The sequence below is a fragment of the Megascapheus bottae genome, chromosome 5 (genome assembly GCF_031878675.1).
Source record: "Megascapheus bottae isolate mThoBot1 chromosome 5, mThoBot2.hap1, whole genome shotgun sequence".
NCBI classification, from domain to species: domain Eukaryota; kingdom Metazoa; phylum Chordata; class Mammalia; order Rodentia; family Geomyidae; genus Megascapheus; species Megascapheus bottae.
Window position 1 is genome coordinate 59,956,452 of NC_143513.1, and position 24,237 is coordinate 59,980,688.

Below are 24,237 nucleotides of genomic sequence, written 5' to 3' on the forward strand. Positions count from 1 at the left end.
CCTTCCCCAAATAATGGAACTTGAAAAACATTCCAGGCATGAAATGTGAGTTAGTCCTCCCACTTGAAATCTCACTAACCCAACACTCAACAATAAGGCTGAATTCCTGCTTATTGGGAAGATAGGTCAGACTATAGACAGTTGTGAAAAAGACTTTGCTAGTTGTTACTTTTAAAATTAACATACTATGGTAGAAAATAGTTTACCATGTAGGAAATTAAATAGAGCACTATAAAGATAAGCAAAGAACTTGTTTGTCTTTAAGATATTTTACCTTTTTGAGAATATGATTTTACTCTGAAATTCTTTATTCTTTTTTTTTCTGTACATTTTCCCAGTGAACTTCACTATCATTTATTTTAACTCCCTTAGGACCTCTTTTTCCACCCAGCCTAGAAGATTTCGGTCACTCCATTAATCATTCTTTCATCATTATAGTCAACAACTCCAAGACTTTTCACAGAACTTTAATTCAGTCTGCTGAGGCTCATCCTAACAATTTGACAACCTATTATGTGTGCCTATGCTGTGGCTAAAACTTGGTAAATGTGTCGACTGTAGCCTTTATAAATGTATGGTCTCTGATTTGTTAGGCTATCAGGATAACTTTGAAGTCCTTGTTTGTTTCCTTTATGGCTATTGTGTATTTTCATCTCTATCTTTAACCTTCTTCTTACCACCTCTTCCCTCAGCCTCAGAAGATAATCTTACCTTGTTTTACTGAGACCAGTAGGGAACACCTTGTAAACTTCTTTCTTTACTACCTCTCTACTTGTTCCTATCTGCAATGTGTCTCTCAGGTATATTGTCTTCTAGCTACTTTCCTACTTTTCCTTCCTCAGCTTTGTACCAGGCTGTTCTACAATGTTCAGCCTGCATTTGATTGGTCTGTCTATGGGATTTTGTCATTATGGAACATCTTTCTTATTTATGAAACCCTTTCTCTTTGGTTATACTCCTGCTTTAGATTTGTAAAGATTAAATCTTGCCATCTTTCTAAAGAAAACTCCCTTTGGAGTTAAAAAAAATAAGCATCTGATGCTTTAAAAGTAAGAATGGTTGAGAACTTGTGACTCAATAGTGTTTGTTTGTTTGTTTGTTTTTTTGCCAGTCTTGAGCTTGGGCTCAGGGCCTGAGCACTGTCCTTGGACTTTCTCAAGGCTTAGTACTCTACCACTTGAGCCTCAGCACCACTTCCAGCTTTTTTTTTTCCTATGTATGTGGTGCCGAGGAATTGAACCCAGGTCTTCGTGCATGCTAGGCAAGCACTCTACCACTAGGCCAAACTCCCGGCCCCAATAGTGTTTATTTTTAAGCCCTATACTTTCCATGTTATAGAAATAAATTATGGATCAGTATCAATTAAACTTCATTTTTTCTTTACTAGCTTATATTAGTTACACAGAAGTGTTTCATTGTTATTTCTCTACATGCATATAATGTACTTTGATTAAATTCACCCACATCAATTATACTTAAAAAATAAGGACTATTTCTTTCATGTAATGCTTGACCATTTACTATGTACATGCATAGCATACAACATACGATGCATGTTGTATATGCAGTAAATATATGAGAAATATTAAGGTATTAATCGTTGCTTGGTTTATTCTTTTCTAGTTAATGAAGGAATTTCCTCTCCTGAGCATGTTCAACATCCATGAAAACCTTTTAGAAGCTCTTTTGGAACTACAAGCATATGCTGATGTTCAGGCAGTCTTAGCAAAGTATGATGGTAAGTCTTGGGTATTTTTATGTACTTGAGAACTTCTCTCTTCTTGGTATAGTGCAGATGTTGCATTGGAAGGATCCTTTAGAGTAACATCACACTTTGAAAACTCTACTCTCAAAGACTTTTCACTTAATTGTTTTATGATGGTGTCTTATACAATCTTCGAAGTTTGTATTTAGTGTAAGTAGGTACATTGTATGTCTGTGTTTCATTCCTCTTTGTCCCTCTGTGCAGACTCTCTGGCCTTCTCTCTTATCAGGTAGTGTATGAACTCTTTTGGATTCCTTGGTCAGGAAACAAATTAAAGGTGCTCAGACCTGGTTGGGTCTGCAACTATTAGAGGTCTTGTTGCTATGCCATGTCAGTGATGCTGAACCTCCAGAGCAGTGTAGGACCTCTAGAGGCCCTGATGCATGTGAGTGCTCAGTATGGAATGGAAGATAATAGCATATTCCTTCACCTTATGTATTGTCTTTATTAGGAGAAACTCCTATATGCTTACTGACAAACTTATTCTAGTTTGCCTTTTCTTACTACACGAGAAAAATAAACTTATGCGTCCAAGAGATTTAAAAACTCTTATGACTGTTATCAGTGAATCCATTGTTTGATTAATCATATGAAAAGAAACTGTTTCCTTACTTCTCATGTCTAAAATCTCTGCAGCCCTTCATGCTGTACTGCTTTAATCACTCTCTCCTTAAAATAAATGTGTTTGGTTGTAAAATTAATCTTATGAATGATTACTTCTAAGATTTTGTTTTGCCTTATAAAATGTTCTGTGTTTAGTAAGGTTCTCTAATTCACATAACGAGTTTTTCAGGACTGAGGTAGCTCAGTGGTAGAGTGCTTAGCATGCCACAAAGCCCTGGGTTGTATTCAGCACTACAAGGGATTTCTTTTTTTTTTTTTTCGTATTTTTTAAGGATTTTCTTAAAAAGACTATTCTGATCACAAATTTCCAAGATTTCACAAAACATATAGAACAAACACGTTTCTGACACAGAATGCCTCACAAGAAACCTGTGAAATGGATTGGGATTGTTACCACCTATTAAGGAGGGAACTGAAATATCGTGAGACTGTTATTTTGTGTTTGTACTGTTTTCTTCAAATTCTCATTCAGATTGGTGGAAACTAAAAGCCTTCAGCCAGTGATGGCATCATTTTTGCTTATGCAGACATGAGCACCCTATGTAATAAAATATACACTACTTAATATGGAACTGATTTTAGAAAGGGAGAGAAGAATTTGCAGAGCCCTTTAAGGTAAACAAAATGAAGATTGTTTGGCCTTCACATCAGCTCACTTTTATTTTCTGTTTATGTGCTAGAATCTCACTGCTAACTTTGACAGTGGTCTAAGCTTAATTTAGGGATTCCTTGAAGGCAAAATGCTTATACATTGAGGTTCTTTTAGTTCATACAAACCCAATCCTGTGTACAGGGGTTCAGGTAGCAAAGAAGTCTTCCAAATGCCCCCCACCCCAGAGTTCATACTTGCATTGCCAGTGCTGACCTGAATTGAGCTAAATATCAAGGCTGAAGGAACAAGTAGTTGACCAATAGAGCCTTTGAGATCACAAATCTCATAATGTTCCTTTCATGAAGATCCCAGTTCATTACAGAAGTCATCAGCCTTATGTTAGAAAATTGATTGCAAAATAAAGAAATGAACTCATTTGGAGCAATTCATTGTCTCTCTATTTCCCATTGCACAGCCTCCATTCCACAACAATCAAAAGCTGATTTATTAGATTCTGATAACATATGTTCACATTATTTGTTAAAAAAAGCCTGTCCCACTCTGCACTAAAAGCTGGCTCACACTCTGAAAAATTCTTTTGTTGCAAGTGAACAAACTTACCATATCAAGGCCCTTGTGTTGAGCTTTGTTTATGTTGTATACCTGGCAACAGAGATGATGTTCTTGTTCATTATTCATGGAAAAAGAGTCTCATTAGTGGCAGGACACATACTGTTGCTGAGATGCCTCATTAGAGGTTTAGAGTTTAGCAATTGTCAATAGAATGCAGATGACCTAACTTCAACTGAATTCTGAAGGGAGCTTTGGTGCTGACTTGGCTCAGGCCTATATCATTTACAGTAGAAGTATAATGAAGTGGCTGCTGAAATTACTGTTCTTGAGGGGTGAGCTGCAGCCATGCAGGACTGCTGGGGGTAAAAAACAAACATGTCTCTATGCTTCATCCCATATTATAGAATGGGTTCTTTCAAATTTATCCCTGCTAAATTTTCTGGAGATCCAAAGATCCTGTCCCTTCATGAGGAATTGCGTATGTTAGAACTCTTGGGAGTAGTTTCCAAGGGCACCCTACTTTCCAGCCTGCTCAAATGCAATCATTCTTATCAGAAATGCTGGAGAAAGCACTTTGAATTCCAGCCCCTCCATTGCTCTCTATGGAGCTACACCCAAAACAAGATTACAAGTTATCTTTGCAAATTGGAATGCTCTGGTGGGTAGCTTTTTCTTGGATAGTTCATGGGTACATCAGTCCTTATTTATTAAATTTTGTTAAGTGGCTGAATTTTGAAAGTAGTGTGTTGGAAGTGACATGATAAGATTCGTGCTGCTTTCTTGACATTTGCAAAAAAGGATTTCAAAAAATGGCAAGACACACAAAATAAAAAATCAGGGCATGCTTTGTAGAAAGAAAATGGGAAAGCAATACATTCTCGTAGCCTCATAATTCTTCTTTACCATTAAAACAAGTTTGGCTTTGAGTTTGAATTCTTGACATTCACGAATTCCTCTTACAGTGAGGCTTTTCCCAAATCCTATGACTCTATTGTATTACCACTTAATTGGTCACAACTTCCTTGTAACCTGGAGTCTAATTTTGATCTTGCCCTTAAGATAATATCTCACATTTTGTTATTCCAACCATTAGTCTGAAGTAATCCATTAGTCTGAAGTATTGTCTTGTCTCCCTCAAGTTTTCACATTCTTTGATTCCCAGTGTATTAGCCAATATTGCAAATGGTCAGTTTTTATACAAATGATTGGTCCCTGTTTGATATCCTTTATGCAATGGCTAAAGTAACAGTAGCCTTTCACATTTTATTGGATTCTTCTACTGTGTCAAGCATAATCCTAAATTTTCCTGGGTGTACTCATTTATCCTCACCGCACATGTATTCAATGGATACATTATTAGTTCCTTCTAGAATTGTGGTGTGTGGGATAAGTTTCTTCATAGGAAGCACCTCCAGCATCAAAGTAAAGACATGTAGATGTTAACAGAGAGAACAATCATTGTTAAACATGATATGAATGTATGAAGGAAGGAAAACCTTGGGAAAACCCAAGGTGGTCCAGGCCAGGCCCCTGGTTTTTGATTTTTGTTTTTTGTCAGTCATGGGGCTTGAATGTCATAGGGCTTGAACTTGGCCTGGGCACTGTCCCTGAGCTCTTCAGCTCAAGGCTACTACCTTATCCTGGGCCTGGGCATTGTCCCTGGGCTAGCTTTGAACCTGGATCCTCAGATGTCAGCCTCCTAAGTAGCTAGGATTAAAGGTGTGAGCCACTGCACCCAGGCCCTAGTTTTTAGCCATCACACACTGCTGTTGGCAGTATTTTGAGTTTTTTTAATTAACAATTTATGAAGAGCCTACCCATATACCATTACAATAACCTTGTTTGGAGGTAGCTGCTCCATTTTGTCAGATGCAGAAATGGTAGCTTTGTGCACTCAAATACCTTGTCAGACTGCACATTTCTACACAACTTAAAAGCTGGGATTCAAACACAGGTATGGCTGGCTGTATCTTGTGTTTTCCATGAGTGTAAGCCTTTCTAAGGTGAATTGCTCTGCTTCTTTCATTTAACGTAGTCATGAATTAGGTAGGCAGTGGTGCAGAATTTTAGTGATGTCAAAAGAGCTTTGAAGATTTCTTTCTAATCATTCTTTAAGCAATGAGTATATTTATCTCTATTTGATTATTTTTCTTAAGCTACCTTCAACATATGAATTTTCATCTTCAAACAATTTATACTTGGTTTCTTTAATCACAAAGAAGATTCGCTGTTCACTGGCCATTGAATTTTAGATTTATCATCTTTCTTTTCCAATCATTTGCTATAAAGTCTGATATTTTTAAGCCATTGTGAAAGCTTTGGATTGCCTTTCAAAGTAGGTTTTTTTTTTTTTAATAGATCACCTAAGTTGAAAACTTGAATCTCAAAGATTAAAATAGTACTGTGGGAAATAAGTCATATGTTCCTTATTCAGTATCATTTGCACATTTCAATTTTAGAATCTCAGAGCAAAAGTGAATTGAATGAGAAGGCTATACAGAATATTTAGGTGCATTTATTTTGGCCTGCCTCTAGTTAACCATCCCTGGGTATTTCAGAAAGCAGTCATTGGTCATGTTGAAGAGGTCAAACATTAGCTCTACCTTTGCAGTCCTAGCTGAATGAGCTCAAATTACTGAACCTTCTGAGCTTCAGTTTCTTTCTCTGGGAATAGAATCAAGGACTTCAAAACAAAAAAAAAACTAACTTGCTTGAGAAAACATGGCTGATCATTTGTTGTGAGGATTTAAATATTTTAATCCATTTTAAGTATTTAGAACTGTGTAGGACAGAAAAAGAATTGAGAAACTATTAGTTAATTGAAAACATTAGCTTCTCAGTAAGGAACACCACATAATGCAAATGTATAAATGCAACAGCCATCTCAATATAATTTTTATTGACACTATAGAACTTATCCTAAGTTAACTGTTCTAAAGAACCCAAGTTGCTACTTTGAACTTCACTATTCTTGATCGATCTCATTCAAAAAGAAAACAATTATAAAATGTCAGCTGAACTGTGAGAATAAGAACCAAGTCTTGAGTTACCTGAAATGGCAGTGTTGTGTAATGCTATTGTAATTCAATTTAAAAAAGACACATATGTGGATATTTGATAAGAACTGAAATGGCTAGTCTCACGTATAAAGAATTCTTAATTTTGGAAGACTGAAAATGGAAGTGTCAGGCATTTTAATTATGCTAAATTGTTTCTTTGAATTAAAAGCTATTTCATCCTTGGAAAAATTTGAACCAATGGAAATGTGGATCCTAAGCTCTTTTTGATATTTCTGCCATTAACTTTTTTAGTGATTGCCCTAATTTGAATACATTAGCTTCTCAGTAAGGAACACTATATATTGAAAATGTATAAATACAACAGTCATATCAATATAATTTTTATTGACACTATAGAACTTATCTAAATTAGCATTAATATCTGTCATGGTTATGTGCAAAGGATATACTTATTAGAGCAGTAGAAGTACATGGTTCTAAAAGTAAAGGAAATAACTTTTCTCCTAAGTACACTGAAAACCATTGGAAAGAAATTCATTAGGGAATCACTTTATGCTGAGATGATTCAGAGAATAAGCCTTTTCAGATATTGTTTTTATAGTTAGCATGTAGTTGTAAGTAGAAGTTTCATAAATATTGTTTATTGGCTATTGGCTCAGCACAAGTGCTACGACTGTCATCATAATTACTTTGAAATGATCACTAAATACCCTGTCTTTTATGTGGTCTATCGTCCCACTGTATTTGAAGTATAAGCAAGAGTAGGAGGGATTTGTCCACATCAAAATAATGCTTTTCAGTCAAACATTAAATGTGAATTTTAATGGCACAGAGACAAGCAGCCTCTAAGATAATCACCCCAAAATAAGGCTGCATTTGCAAATGAAGGTTTGAACTACTACTATCAGTTCTTTTAGTCCACATTTCTTCCCCAACCAATCTATTAAAGAGACTCCTTATAATAATAGATGAGTAAATGAACCTACTTCATAGAAGAAAATAATCATTTACACTAATATCTAGGGGCTATATTTCAGGCCGGTAAGCATGAGTTACTGAGAAATGAAGACCCTGCACAACATAGAACTAGATACCTACTGATTTAGACACCAAGAGGTTGATCTGCTGAGAGGAATGGACATTTCAGTTACCTTAGAACAAAGAATATATGCAGTGAGCAGGAGTTCTGTTAATAGATGTCAGTTTAGTGAGAACTGCATGCATGAAAACCTGTTTCTGATGATGAAGACTTTTCATGAATGCATACATCTGTCATTCACATACTTGGCACATGCAGAAACTCTCTAAATTTATATTGGCTTTAGTAATCCTTATTGCCCAGTTATCGTAATTTACCAAGGTAACATTCCTCCCCAGCTAGCCATTACTGTCATGGAAACTGCTGTGTTTGGCTCTAAGGCACCAGACACAGAAGGGCCCTCCAAAAGACCTTCTAGGGCAATACAGTCCAAAACGTGCAAATCACATCTGGTGTTTGGCTTTGCAGCATGAGATGACTTTTTCTGGGTGTAGTTGAATGAATGTTGCCTACTCTTCCCCCTGCCCCAAATTACTAAGGTCATGTAGAATTTCCCAATTGAATCATTGAAATCCCTGTTGCACATTTTTTTGAGGTTCTTGTATATCAATCTTCTTTCTTCTTCCCTTCCCTTCCCTTCCCTTCCCTCCCCTCCCCTCCCCTCCCCTCCCCTCCCCTCCCCTCCCCTCCCCTCCCCTCCCCTCCCCTCCCCTTCCCTTCCCTCCCCTCCCCTCCCCCTCACTGTCTTTAGGGTTTCTTCAAAACTAGCACTTTACCACTTGAGCCACAGCACTAGTTCCAGCTTTTCTCTGTGTATGTGGTACTGAGGAATTGAACCCAGGGCTTTGTGCATGCTAGGCAAGTCCTCTACCACTAGGACACACTACCAGCCTTAATCTTTTCTATTTCTTAAGTGCATGTTCCCCTTTGTTTGAAAGGGGACCTTGGATTGGCTTTTTGGAGGTAGAGCAAAAAGACCTTACACTGTCTGGAACCAACAACAGAAATAGAAATTTAAGGGTAGAATTCTGTGTTTCTGTTTTTTCTTTGCATTGTGTCATGAGCAGGAGTAAATGGAGAACTTTAGGAAGAAGAACTGCAGGGCAGACAGCATCACACATGGAGACCTTAGTTAATATCACAGTCCATAAGCAGGTTGTTAAAGGGCAATGGCTGCTTTGTTATTGTTGTTCATTTGTTTTGCATGTTTTGTTTGGATTGTTCATGGCTCCAAAAGCATCTGTGAAAGCCATATGTGTTGAGTTAATATGAATTTCAGGTAGGTTCATCTGATAGAGATAATGTCCATTTGTTACCTGACTCCAAATTGGGAGATAGGGGAGTAATGCTTGTAATAAATGTGATGTGTTTCAAGTGACACTCTAAAACGTTTTGGATTTTGGTGTTAAGAATTAGGAATGCTCACCTGAACTTGGGTACAGGAATGAATGCAAAGAGTAATTAGGACATTTTTTTTCAAACTATTTCAAGGAGTCCAGTATATCTTTAATGTGTAGAAGATAAAGAATTCTACATTCAGAAATAAATATAACTTATTTTGTGTCACCATGCTTTTATTCTAATGGAGAAAGATATTATACACACACACACGCACACACACACACACACACACACACACACACGATTGTGGAAGATGAATGCATGTTCAGTGCATCTGTTTGAAACATACTGTGGGAAATGCAAAGAAAGTCTTTGAGCTCAATCCCTGTGTCTTATCTTAGACCCGTCTTCCAGAGTGGTCATTCAAAACATCTCTGGTTAATGAGCGAACTGGTAGATGGATATGCCACTATGATGTAATGTCCTTGTTTTTTTTTCCCTGGGTTTGGGATATATTTATCTTCTGATTGGTCTACCTAAAAGTACTTTAGAATCATAGATATGAGAATTGGTTTCTTAATTTCCTTCTCTCATAGGTAGCTATAATAATGATCCATTTTCAGCTGCATCTTGTTTATTGTTATATGAACAATAGAAAACAATGGGGGGGGGAGGTTTCTACTGAAAATTGCTTTAGATTACTTGAATGTTTCCTCCATGAGTTTTCTTCCAAGATTAATGCATTTAATTTCTGCTATTATGAGGTTATTCATGACCTTTGAAAATTCAGGAGTCCTTAAGATGACCTTTTCTTTCAGTAGCATCATTCCAATAATGGGTGTAGTTAGGGAGATGTGGCTTGTTTCTAGCCAAGGATTTTTCTACTTTAATCTTGTTTTCAGTTTTTTTTTCTTTTTGGTGGGGCTTGGGGCTTGAACTCTGGGCCTGGATGCTGTCCCTGAGCTCTTCAGCTCAAGGCTACCACTCTACCACACTGAGCCACAGTGCCACTTCCTTGTTTTCAGTTTTCATTGCTTTTATTTCCCCTCCTTTCCTGGTTTTTTCATTTTGCTATTATTTTAAATGGACATCTAGATTAGAGCACCAATACAATTTTGTATATCTTACTGGACCACCACAGCAAAAGTAAAAGTGTTACATGTGTGTTGAGGAATATTCTGTTTCTGACTCTTCCCCCCCCCCCCCCCCCCCGTCAGACGTAGGGCCTGAACTCGGGGCCTGGGCACTGTCCCTGAGCTTTTCAGTTCAAGGCTAGCTCTTTACCACTTAAGCCACAGTGCCACTTCCAGTTTTCTGGTGATTAATTGGAGATAAGAGTCTCATGGACTTCCATGCCTGGGCTGAGCCATGATCCTCAGGCAGGTGTGAGCCTCTGCACTTGGCTGTTTCTGTCTCTTCAAGCACCTGTCACTGCAGGTCTCTTTTGACTTCCAGGAGCTAAATTATCTGTAAAGGTTGCCATGTCAAAGGATGCTAATTTCTTTCTTTCTTTTTTTTTAACCAGAATTTAAAAAAAAAATTGCCCCGGTAATGTATAGAGGGGTTACATTTACATTCACCAGGTAGTAGGTGCATTACTTCTTACACATTGATACACCCCCCTCTCATGTTTTTGTCCCCATTTTCCTCTCCCACTCCCTCCCAATCATCTTATCTTGTGTTTTTGGTGTTCTTTTTTATTGTAATGTATAAAGAGGTTACAGTTATAGTAGCCAGATATTGTAGGTACATTACTTTTCACACGTTTTTGTTCCCATTTCCCTTCCCCTACCCCCTCTCAATCATCTTGTTTTCCTCCCTTTCCTTTTCCTATTTCAAATAAACAAATAAGCGTATATTCAATATGCCAGGTAACAAAGTCAGATACTGTAACAATGAGATTAACCAGTGGGGAACCAAAGAGAAGAGAACAACAATCACATTATATAAAGCTCTTGTTTCCATACCTTGGAGATCCTTTCATTTAGCCTTATCCTATATGACCTTATGTATCTAGGTTTTGTGCAATTGTAGTCCTCTTCTAAGAGAGTCCTAGGTGTGTAGTACTTAGTACAAATGAGGGAAACAATTGAGCCTATGTAAGGATGCTAATTTTAAGAGACCTGAGATATCACCAAATTATCATTTCACTCAGTAAATACTAACCACTAAACATGTTCAGTGTTGTTGGTACAAAGTGATAAAGAAGCACAGCATTCACCCCCTAAAGTACACCGTGGAAACAGGAGGTACAAATAAGAGAATAAGTAATTTCTCTAAGTGTATAACCCAAGTGTGTGGAAAGTGTGGGAAGCTTACTAGGAACTGAACCAGTGAAGGTGTTGGTGCCACAGACAGGAAGGTGGGGGCGGGGAGGCAGTACTGATGGCATGATTTGTGTGAGGAATGTTCTGTGTCCCACTAAACAAAGGAATGGGGGAAGGGGTGCAGCAACATGCAGAAGGCACATGAGATGGGTTAGGTTAAGGCCATACCTCAGGGGACTTCGGCTCTGACTTCATGGGACTAGTAGACCATTTTAGTTTTGACTATACAGTAAAGACAGTGGCTGAACGAGCTCACAGTCTGCCTTTAGTTGACTTGATATGGTTCTTAGGTAAAGCAGCACAAAAGCACTCAGACCTGATGGAGTTCTCTGAAGAGGGCAAAAGTTCGATTTTGTTTTATGATTTTGGATACTGTAATAGAGCATATTTGTAAGAGTTTCTGAACACTAGTATCATGGACTTAATTAGAATTTGGCTTTTCTTTCTTTTTTAAACAATAAATGGGAATCACATCACAGTGCAGATTTTTTTTTTTAAATCTCATGGGTGAACAAAACTTACTATTTTAAACTATAACCACTTAATTTCATTTGCTATGTGGTGATACCTTAACCACAGGAAATTAAAGCTAATCTAGACCCCATATAACCTCAGCTACTCTTTCAAGGAGTGTAACCAAGACACAGACAGGAGGCTGCTTTTGCTTGTGTAACCATCAACACTTCTGCTGAATCATGATGATGACATGAAGTGTGTGGGGCGAACATGGGATGTGACGTGAGGAGCAGGGAGTGTCCTGTACTTTATATTAAAGGCAGTAATACACATGGTATTAGTGCTTGAATATCTAGATTATATGTTTCTTTGCTAAAATCAAAGCATCCGACTGTAAGGTCTGCCAAAAGGAAACTGCACTCAGTTCAGGAGAAGAGGGTTTATTGTGTGAGGAAGGAGCAGACTCCTGCCGCCCAAAATGGAGCAAGAGAGCTTAGGGCGGGAAGTAAGAGACTATATAGAGGGAGGGGTATAGACACAGGGGAAGTGGATGTGATCTCAGAGGATGGGGAAATACCTCAGACTGGGGGACCTCCCACTGCCCCCAGGCATGCCAGTTGCCAGGGTTACAGGTGCTGGTCGGGGATTTCCAGGGTGCAGTGGGAGAGAGAGCCAAGGGAAGAAGTCATTTCTTCCAGTCGGACCTAACACCCACAAATTCACACCTGCTGACAACTGTGGTTACTTGCAAAGTGGATTGAACATAAGAGAAATCCTCTTGATTAAATTCTTAGCAAAAGGCAGAGTTGGCTGGAAGGATGATTGAGTACTGGGATGCCTATCTACTAGGTGCAGAGCCCTGAGTCCAAACCCCATTACTACCAAATAAAGAAATAGAGGAAGCATATTCTTAGCAGAGGATCATGATAGCCCAGTCACTAGGTGCATGTGATCATGTATAATGACGTAGATCAAAGTCAATTCCTGGAAACAAGAGGTTTAAATATGTAGCTTACAGTTCTTTTTCTCTTTTCCTTCCTTCCTTCCTTCCCTTCCTTCCTTCCTTCCCTTCCTTCCTTCCTTCCTTCCTTCCTTCCTTCCTTCCTTCCTTCCTTCCTTCCTCCCCCCCCCCCCCTTCCTTTCTTTCTCTTTCTTTTTAGTTTCCTATACCCTTTGTCTTGTATATAAGTTTATCTGATCCTGGGAATGAAAAGAGAATCACAGCCACAGCAGGACAAAGGATGAACTAATGCAACAATGATACTCACAAGACACTCTGTTGGAAATGAACTTTATAGTTTGGTGGGAGAAGGGATTGGACACAGGAAAGCAGGAGAAAATGAGGGAGAGGGTAATAGTATTCAAAACCAGAAGTACTCATTGCCTTACTTGTGTAACTGTAACACGCCTGTTCATCACCTTTACAATAAATAAAAAGAAAAACAAAAGGAAGAGGGAGGAAAGAGAGAACCTTAAGTGAACAAGATTAATAGCAAAGGAAATAGACATTAGGAATAAATACGTTCTTTGAATCTAAACAAATAACAAAAACACAAAACCTATTGCTGCTCTTCCTCCCCTTCCATCCCTCTCTCTCTTTCTCCCGCTCCTTTCCTCCTTCCTTTCTTGCTTTCTTTCTAGTTTAGATCTTGCTTTGTAGTCCTAGCTTGGAACTCAACAGTTCTGCTTCATCCTTCCAAGGCCTAGGATTATAGGCATCTGCCATTACACATGTTTGGGCTTGTGGGAGGAGAGAGAGAGAGGGGGGGGGGGGAGCGAGCAGAAAGAGACAGAGGGGAAGAGAGAGAGATTTGGAATGACCCTGGCATCCCTGGTTTATTGTCTTATTCTTTGCCTTTGTCCTACAGTAGGACTGTTTGGAGCAGAAAGTACTGTGTCATAGATTAATAAAAGTTATAGGTACTCATTTTTCTACTTCCTTTAAAGCAAATAAATTAGCCCCAGAAAATTTTTAGAAGGTATGGTTGTAATTTATGAGTATTTAGGAAGGATATCTGACAATTCAGTATTGATAGATGAAAGAAGTAGCAAATTTCCATATCCAGAGATATGGATATGGAAATATTTTTTGTGTATAGAATAGTATTTAAATGTGTATATCTTATTCATTTTAAATGCCATCTTTTCACATTTGTAACTTAAAAGAATGACAGATAAGTGTGTGTGTGTCCTTAAATAAAACATTTGGTAATATGGAGCAATGTAACATTAGGTAATATAGTCATAATACCTAATTAAAAACCTTGCACAAAATCATTGCTGATAATTGCTAAATAATGGTGATCTCTCAACTTCTATTCCCAGACTTCTTTCTTTGGTTTTGCTTTTGTTAGTTTTTCTATACATTTTTTATTTCTTTGTTTTTCTGATTTCATTAATTTTTTTTTGTTTTGATTCTTCTGTTTTTGTTTACTTGCTTGAGATGGTCTTCTAGTAAGTTCAGGCTGGCCTTGAACTTGAGTTCTCCTGCCTCAGCATCCAAAGTGCTAGGACTACAGATCTGTTCAGAAAGCCTGACTGGTAAGGTATTTTTAAAATCAGATCTTGGCAGCAAGGTAGCACTTGAAAATAACTTGTATTTGTCCTATGTGGTATTGGCATATCTGTTAACTATTCTATCCCCCCCTTTCCCTTACTCTGATAAGTGTCAGTGACTAATACCAGTAGATGTTTGCAGCAATTTTGATGATGGCAGTGATGATACAGGGAGGAAGGTGTGCTCATAAAATGGATGGATGGAGCAAAGTTGTGGGTGGCAGCTTAAGCCAGAGGATGACTGATATGGAGAACTGTTTGCTAAAACCATTAAAATTTAATGGAACATATTAAATTTTAAGACTTAGAAAGTAATAGAGTCAAATACGAAATCCTACCCATAGGTTCTCAAAATTGCAGAATATATGGAATATATGAGAGAACTGACTTTGGTTGAAGTCAACTTGAATAGAATTCTTAGATTTTGGTTGGCCTTACATAGTTAATCATCCAAACAAAGGAGGGACCTCAGCCACTCAAGCCAAGGCCCTCTTCATTGGTGTTCAGAAATGTGTGTGGGGGAGGGGCAGTGAGAGGCCCTTCAGGTTTGGTGTAGTGTGGGGATTAGATTTCTTTTTCTCAGCTTTTGAGATCACTCATTCCCAGTAACAAAAGTAGGTGAGATATTCTGAAAAATATGTCAGTTAATGAACTAGAGATATTTATCCTGGAATAGAATGGTAGACTGGAGATATTTTAACCATCTTTATATTTGAAAAATTGCCTTGAGAAAGAATCAGATTCTTTTTCTTATGGAAGACAGAATTAGTGAATTTTAGATAAATAGTCACAGAATGGAATGGGGCAGAATGACAAAAGGCAGGATTTGATTAATACAAGAAGACAGCTTCCAATGACTATAGATGATATGGTTTGAGACATAAATTGCATATAGTAATGGACAATTCCCTAGGGGGGAATGACTTTTTACTCATGTATACACCCATGCGACCACCACCCAGAGTGAAGCATAGAACTTTCCATCATCTCAGAAGGTTGCCTCATACTCTCTTTTAGCCAGTAACTCCCCTCGAGCCCTGAAGTAAACACTGTCCTGACCTCCATCATCAAATAGTAATGCAACCAATTTGAGCACTATTCAGTAGTTTCAAATGAAGTTTAATAAATACCCCCTTTCTGCAGTCCAGCAATTCCATTTCCATATTTAGGATAAAGATTTTTTTTCCTAAAGCAAACACAAGAATGGTCTAAGAATAGCTTTGGCTGGAAAAGCAATTTAAAGAAATGCAAAAGAAAATAGATAAACTGATCATATACCCATACACACTGAAATAGTACTAGGCAGTGAAAAAGAATGAAGTGTTGATACACATTTCTACAGGGCTGCATCTCACAAATATGATGTCGAATGAAAGAAACCAGATACAAGAAAATACATAGTCTGATTCCATTTATATGGAGTTTAAGATTGTAGCTTTTAGTGAAAGATTTTCAGGACATTTTGATTTTTGAAAGCTTAGCACCCTTAGGGAAATTTCTTTCCCCTTTTGAAAGGGCATCTGATTATAAGGTGACAGAGAAATAGAAGAAAAAATGGAGCTAAAAATATCAGCAATTCAACTTTGCTTCAGTGATGACATGTATTTAACAATCCTGTATCTGCATTGAGAGGTGGAATTATGTACCATCTCATTCCTTCCTTTCCTTTTATTTTGTCTTCGAGTTCTCTTTATCTTGGTTCTGGAGATTGAATGTAGGGCTTTGTACAAACTAACAACATGTTTGAATACTTAGTGACTCCCCAGATGATCTTGGTCTGTTTATATAAAATGAGGTAGATATTACTTACCTTACTGAAATGATTTTTAATTCCTCTCCTAAAAATATGTTTGTACAAATCACAGACAATATTGGAAAGCAGGTTTTGTTGTTTTCTGCTAATACCTTCTGAGCTATTTTTCTGAGCTTTTTGTGTGTTGATAGAACAGTTATGAATTTTGGTGGTAATAATGATTATGTGTATCTAGATAAAGGGTAAAATTTTATAGGGATATATACTTAAATGGATGTAAAATGCTGAAAAGCAAAACAAGATCTGTAACTTACCAAGTACTGTAGTAGTATCTATTTCTTAGTTTTGATATGATGATACCTAAGATGGGATATAAATATATATAGCAGATTTTATATGTCGTATATACACATACATACATATATGTATACATATAAATATCATGCTATAATAAGATGCTACCATAGGGAGAAGCATTCCTATATGCATTCCTACAGGCCTATAATGATGGCAAAACATTAAGTTTAAAAGTCATAAAAGGCTATAATAAATACTTTTCAACTTTGCACTTACAGGAATGAAAGAAGTATAGGGCTCATGGAATGAGTAATGTCTAATAAATTTTTTCCTGCAGGGTTTTCCTAAAATGAACCCAAATATGAACTTCTACCTCAGCTTTGGATATGAGACAGTTATTCAATTAAAATATGCTATCTTTCCCTAGGATGAAAGTGCATACTAACAGCACTTTGTAACTTCATAATGCAAACTTTCCCAAGGATAGAAGTGCACACGAACAGCACTTCATACCTTCGTGTCTGGCTCATTGGTATATTTGCCCATGAACTTGATTCAGACATTTTGTAGAAGGAATTTCTCACTCCATTATGATGACTGTTCTTTAAAATTTCAGTTACTGTATATATGTTATATAAATGTGAGAATTAGGGGGGAAAACCACAGAAGAAAATGCTTATAAAACACTGCTTGATCTCTATTATTCCAGCCTTGCATATAAATGATTTCTCAAGGATTGTTTGTTCCCACTGTTTAAACCACGTTTTACTTACTGCTATATTCATACTGCAACATTACCCAGTGATCATTCACTACCTTTCCTTCACATGACTTGATAGCTATATGAATTGTACCGCTGTGGATGTTCAGCACATTAACTAATCCTATAACCAGAAATAAGTCATGAGTCCACTTCCAGTTTTCTACCATTACAAATGATGTTAGAATGAGAAGCTTATGTGTACATTCATGAGTCATGGTTTTCTTAAAGTTTTAAAAGTTAAATTATTGAATTAGCACAATGTTGAAGCTTTCAATTTATAGTATGAAAGTTCTCTTCAGAGAGAGATGCATCATCTTAAAAAATGAAAATTGTACACTAAATCGTTTTTTGAATGAGAAGCCTTGCTTAGGGTCAATTTCTTTTTTTAATATTTTTATTGTAATTAATAGAAGGGTTACATTATATTCGTAAGATAGAAGGTGCATCACTTTACATACATTGATACCCTTTCTCATGTCTTGGTTTAGCGTCAATTTCTTTAAGGTGGTTTGCCCCCATAAAACAAATTGCCATTTTTAACTAGATGTATTGTTTTTACAGAATCAGAAGAAAAATACTGAAAAGAGATAAATAAGCAAGGCTGTTTTATTATCCTTAACCTTTTGTTAATTACTGAGAATAATGTCATAATTTAGTGTGAAAGTACAGTATGTATGTTCCTACCTACTGCCATGTGATATTAATTTTTTTCTGGATTTTCAGGCATAATTTCTATGTATATGTGGTATTTAACTTAAATACAAGAAAGGACAGAAGTGAAAATAATGGGGAAAATAAATTATAGGTATATTACTCTTTCTAAATTCATGGTATATTACTCTGTCTAAATGTGATTGCATTTTTTTCTAATTGTGAATGTCCTATCTTTGGAGTATATGTAAGGCTGCGGTTTGAGATTAAGACCTTAATGAAACATCTCTAGTTCTCTGATAGAACGCTACCCAGATCTTTTTTTCCCCTGAATTTCCAGCTGATTGAAAATATCTGATTGATTAGGTAATCATGAAGACACAATTTGAACTGCTTAGGGAGCAATAAAGTATGTGGGGTTTTTTTGTTTTGTTTTGTTTTTGCCAATCCTGGGCTTGGGCTCAGGGCTTGAGCAATGTCCCTGGGCCTTCTCAAGGCTAGAGCTCTACCTCTTGAGCTATAGCACCACTTCTGGCTTTTTTCTGTGTATGTGGTACCGAGAAATCGAACCCAGGTCTTTGTGCATGCTAGGCAAGCACTCTGCCACTAGGCCAAACTCCTGGCCCATAGCAATGAGTTTTAATAAACAAAAGATTTTATTACTTTATCAAGTGGGCCTATATATTTTACTACCACTCTGCAATGATTATGATCATTCTATTCAGTCTTTACCCCTTCCTAGGACTGATAATTGCTCACTATTCCCAGGAAGATGCCAGCTTGACCTGAGTAAAATAGATCCTACCAACAATGGTAGAAGAAAGCCTTGGACAATTCTTAAAAATTATATACTTTCTTAAAAGTCTGAACTTTTAAGTAGAAGCTATGTTCTCACCTACTTTGTTGTTTTTTTTATTGGCATTCACTATTAATGATGGAGTAGAACATGGGGAACTAGCTATTTTTTCCCTGAATTGATTTCCCAAGCTGAAAAGGCTATAGCATGTTTAGATTTTGGCAGAGCAACAAGACAACTACATGAATCTGACATTCCTTTCTTCTCAGTCATGAGCAAACCATTATATAGTATGTGTATAGTGGTAAATTCAGCTTGAATATAGTATACAAGATCCAGATCACAAAGACCTCTTTCCCTATCAGTCCTCTGCTATTGTTGCTCCCCTGAAAAGGTTGAGTCTGTTGGCCACACAGAAGCCAGAGCTTTATCATGAGCTAGCTGACCTGAAGATGGAAAACCAATTTGTCCTAAATGGCTGCCTTTCCAGTAGGCTGATTTAGGAGCAATTTGTATGGGAGCTGGATAAGCAGAAGCTGGTACCTCTTCATTTAGAGAAGTTTATGACTAAGTGATCTACTCACCTACCTAGAAGGTTATTTTCTGTTCTGTACATCTCAAAAGAGAACATGTTTCCTCAGTTTGATTAGTTTTCCCAAAATGAATTTCACAGACTTGGAGGCTATTTTTCACCCGTTTTGAGATAAGAAAGTAATGGTGCTATAGCATAAATTTGGTTACAAATGCTAAAGAAGTGGTAGCTTTTCTTATTTTGGAAAAATTTAAATGCAATTATTTACTGCCGTGCTCCCTTAACTTTTTCTTTATAAATACTTTGATTCTCTTTACCTTCCCCAACAACTCCATTTGCATGTCCTTCCTTTCCTTTCCTTCTTCTTACTTTTTCTGTCTGTCTGTCTGTCTGTCTGTCTGCCTGCGTGCCTGCATCTCTCTCCCTCTCTCTCTCCCTCTCTCTCTCCCTCTCCCTCTCTCTCTCCTCTCTCTCTCTCTCTCCTCTCCCTCTCCCTCTCCCTCTCCCTCTCCCTCTCCCTCTCCCTCTCCCTCTCCCTCTCCCTCTCCCTCTCCCTCTCCCTCTCCCTCTCCCTCTCCTCTCTCTCTCTCTCTCTCTCTCTCTCTCTCTCTCTCTCTCTCTCTCTCTCTCTCTCTGCTTTTATCGTGGTTCTGGGGCTTGAGCTCAGCCTGGGTGTTGTCCTTGAGTTTCTCTCAAGGCTAGCACTCTGCCACTTGAGCTACTACTTCACTTCTTGCTTTAATAAAAATAATAATTGCTGTCAGGAGTTTAGCCTAGTGGTAGAGTGCTTGCTTAGCATGTACAAAGACCAGGGTTCGATTCCTCCATACCACATACACAGAAAAAGCTAGAAGTGGTACTATGGCGCACGTGGCTGAGCTCTGTCCTTGAGAAAGACCACGGACAGTGCTCTGGCCCTGAGCTCAAGCCCCAAGACTGGCAAATAATTAATAATGATGATGATGATGATGATGATGATGATGATGATAACCATTGGAGACAATAGTCTCATAGGCTATCCTGTCTGGACTGACTTTAAACGGTGAGCCTCAGATTGCACAGCCTCCTTGACTAGCTAGAATTCTAGGTATGAGCCACTGGCATCCAGTCCATCTGCATTTTTCTATATAGTTATAAGGAACTTTTTTTTCCCCTGGGAGACAAATTAGGCAAATTTGAAGGCAAATTTGCTATACTTTTTTTTTAAATTTTGACAGTGCTGGGGTTTGCAATCTGGACCTTTTGCTTACTAGGCAGGTACTCTCTGACTTGACTCATGCTCCAGCTCTTTTGGCCAAGGTTACATTTTTAGAAAGAATGTTATGATGTTTGCCTAGGGAAACTTGGATCTTGAGTACCCTTCTTATACTTCCCAGAACTGGAAGGATAAATGTGAGCCACTACACCTGGCTTTTTGTTGAGGTGGGGGTGGGGCGTCTTAATTTTTGTCTAACTAACCTCAAGCCATGACCTTAATTTCTATCTCCTGTGTAGCTGAGATTATCATAGTTGTGAGCCATTACAACTGGTGAAGATATGTAAATTCTCTTAAAAATTTCATGCTTTTATACCCTTTCATACTTTTATACCCTTTACATATATATATACACCCTTTATAAATTACATATATATTTAATATATTACTTCATGTTTAAATATTTTTACTTCATCTTGAACATTTTTAATAAATACTATTAAAACTGAGTATGAACTTCTTGATATATATAATCAAAAAGAAATTTGGGTTAAATTTGGCCACTAAAGAATAATTTATTTTGCTATGTAGATTTTAAAAAGTAGACAAGATTTTATTCTCATCAATATTTCACATGCCTGTTTAGTAATGTTTTTAACCAACAGAGGTCCTGCTTACTTGTTATTTCATAAAGTATTTATGTAAGTAAACTCAGAGTAGCAATTCTCAAGTCAAACTCAACACAAGAGATTGCATATTTTAGAATAAAGCCCAATTCTCCAAGAACCAGCTTGGTGGATTTTAAACATAGATTATTCATAAAAATAAGAACTAATTTGCATATACCACTTTGATGTAGTTAAAAGTAGCAGTTCTTCTGTAATGATTAAAGTATTCTTAAATTGTACCTAATTTGATGAACATGTTTGCTAAGATGTATTAAAAAAGGAAATCACTGTTCTCTTATGCAAATTTATTTTCTTTTTCTCTAACAGATATAAGCTTACCAAAGTCAGCGACAATATGTTACACAGCCGCCTTGCTCAAAGCAAGAGCTGTCTCTGACAAGTAAGTGAATAATAACTTGTGTGGTACTAAAACCTGAACAGACTTAAAGAGACCTGTTCCCTCTGAGGACTTTCTCTGGAAGTTTCTCTTAGTCTGTGATACCCCTGCTTGTGAGCATGCACTTTTCAAAACCTGCTGATCTTTCTTTCACTGCTAGAACTTGGAAATGTCTATTCCCAGGTATCGTAAGAAATTTTATGCCTCTGAAGTGACTTTAAACAAAAACAGACAATAGGTAACAAAAGGCCTACTTAGAATTCATGCAGAATGCTGTTCTTTTATTCACTTTTTGCATATCCATCTCCCTTCAGTGGTCATCATTGGGTAATGCGATGTGGCATCAGGGATTGTCATCTCCCATTCTTTGCCTCAAGAATTCCAGATTAGCTTCCTGCTTAGGGTCTGTTTACTTTGTTCCTTCTTAGTGGGACATTTGCCCATTTTATTCAGGCAAGTGACTATGGCATACTCTGTGCATCTGAGGAAGATGGGCAGGTGAAAGAGCACTTAAATGTTTTTGAGTTCACAAATGTTTATACTTCCCCAATGCAATCCCTCCATAACATCGAAAAGCAGAGGAACAGGAAACCAGCCTCTGCTGTGTCAGACAGGTTTGCTGTTAAGTGTGTGTGCACTTCAAGACCGAAGTAATTTTCTTTCATTCTTTTTTATCCTGTAGATCGCCAGTACCTACTGCAACATCTTTTCTCCCTACACAGCGACTCCAGCTTGGGAGGGCAGGGCCAGGGTTGTCACAGCTTCCCCTGTGGTGTCTGCCTGCCAAGCACAGCTCTGGAGTTAGCCCTGGGTGTGAGGTGAGAAAGAGATTGCATGGTCTGGTTTTTTTTTTGTTTTTGTTTTTGTTTTTTCCATTCCCTGGGGCAAGTGTCTTGCCCCACAGTTTGGGCAAGCACACCTCCTGCCAAACTGCCCCAAGCAGCCTTGCCTGCTGCCAAAGCTGCTAATTTAACATCCATGGCAGCCCTGACATTGGGTGGGGAGCCTCCTTTGAAATTCTAGTCCTGTTTTTAACCAAGTGCGCTCTTCTAGAACATGGTTTCCTCTTTTTCCTACCACTGTCTGCCCTCAGCAGCCTTCCCTTCTTCCCTCCTCCCACTTAAAGCAGGTACCTTGTAGGAAATTTAGATTAGCTATTTAGACAGAGAGACTTGACAGATGAACTTTAACTTCTGCCTTGAAAGATGCTTTCTGCCTCTGCTGGGGGGTTTTGTTGGCCTCAGTTTCAGGGGCCATTCAGAGGTTCATGTAGTGGAAATTTGATGAGCTCATGCCATTGGCTCGCTGCAATTTTATGGGCCCTTGATGTGTAGATGTCTTTCTGAGCATATGTGCCCAAGCAGTGATCCCAACTGGATGGTGTTTGTCTTTCTGCATTTCAGATTCTCTCCAGAGGCTGCATCTCGACGGGGGCTGAGCACAGCAGAGATGAATGCAGTAGAGGCCATTCATAGAGCTGTGGAATTTAATCCTCACGTGCCAAAAGTGAGTCTTTAGATGTATCCATCCCCAGAAACTCATAAGAATAGCAAGAGCAGGCATTTACTGGAAACAGTGACCTGTTCTCAATAGGTCTGGCTATACAATAATGGATTTCATCAGACAAATGTTGGAGCCCTGTAGTATTTTTAAGTACAAAGTCCTCTCATAACCAAAACCTTAAACCTTGGGGCTTGTTTTTGAACATCACATAATAAGGTAAGTTGAACTTGTTCAGGCAAACCAGTTCAAGAAACCTAAATTGGCAAAGAGTAGAAATCTTGAAGATTTAATCCACTTGCTAGAAATTCATACCCATAATGTTACATAGACCAAATTTGGAAAATTAATACATTTTGTTGTGAATAAAACTTGTAAAAAACAACTGATAAGATATTCCATGTCTCTATTCAGTACTGGGAGTAAAATAATAGAGAAAGCCTCAAAGTGTATAGTATTTTGATTAGTTATGCCATTTCTATAGATAAAATAGGAAATACTTATCTTAGTTGCTGGACACATATTTGGCCTGTTTAAAGTCAGTATTGCCCACATTTTTTTTACCAGTCCTAGAGCTTGAACTCAGGGCCTGGGCACTGTCCTTGGATACTTTTTGCTCAAGTGCTCTGCCAGTGAGCCACAGTGCCACTTCCGGATTTTTCTGTGTGTACGGTACTGAGGAATCTTAACTCAGGACTTCATGCATGCTAGGTATGAGCACTCTATCACTAGGCCACACTCCCTGCCCTGCCCACATTTCTTTCCTAGGTTGGTTTTTAGGAAGTGAAATTTGGACAGAGGATAGTTCTGTAATCTTTAACTTGGTAATTAGCTGTATTTAGAGTTCACCTGTATTTGAGTAACTGCTGTGTGATAGATATGTAGTCAGAGATCATGTTCAGTCTCTGGATATTAAGCACATTTTTGTCTCTAAAAGATGATTCTTGCCATTTACACCAGGTTATTTGAAGGCATAAATTTTTTTAAACATATCTAATAAAGATTTATTGACAAAGGAAGGCAGTTTACGTGTTGTAGCAGTACTATAGCAGAGGGTGGTGTGTGTGAATGTGTGTATGTGAGATGATTTATGGAGTTACCTACTTTAGTTTATTTTGTTGATATCTAGCATAATAGAAATAAGTAATCTAATATCATTCTTAAGGTTTTAAGCAAGTCAAGGTCATAGTTTTGCTTAAGAGGAAATTGAAGAGTAGTGCATAGTGACATGTTCATATACAAATGCACATATCCACTCTAACTCTAGTGAATAATAACAAAGTATGTGTTTGTCAAGCAAGTATTATACATTGGAAGCTATAAATATACATTTTTATATAGTATCTATTCACCTAAGCTAAAACTTTATTAAACATTGATTAAAAATTTAAG

General features: G+C 37.7%; 1 protein-coding gene across 8 annotated transcripts in view; it reads left to right on the forward strand.

The window, feature by feature from the left end:
- St7 (suppression of tumorigenicity 7) overlaps positions 1 to 24,237 on the forward strand; it is a 204,880-nt gene that overhangs the window by 145,293 nt on the left and 35,350 nt on the right. For all 8 annotated transcript variants that reach the window (XM_090333191.1, XM_090333194.1, XM_090333190.1 and 5 more), the window contains 3 exons: positions 1,624 to 1,738; positions 21,276 to 21,348; positions 22,749 to 22,851. In XM_090333191.1, the coding sequence (XP_090189317.1) occupies positions 1,624 to 1,738; positions 21,276 to 21,348; positions 22,749 to 22,851 (291 nt within the window). The remainder of the gene's footprint in view (positions 1 to 1,623; positions 1,739 to 21,275; positions 21,349 to 22,748; positions 22,852 to 24,237) is intronic.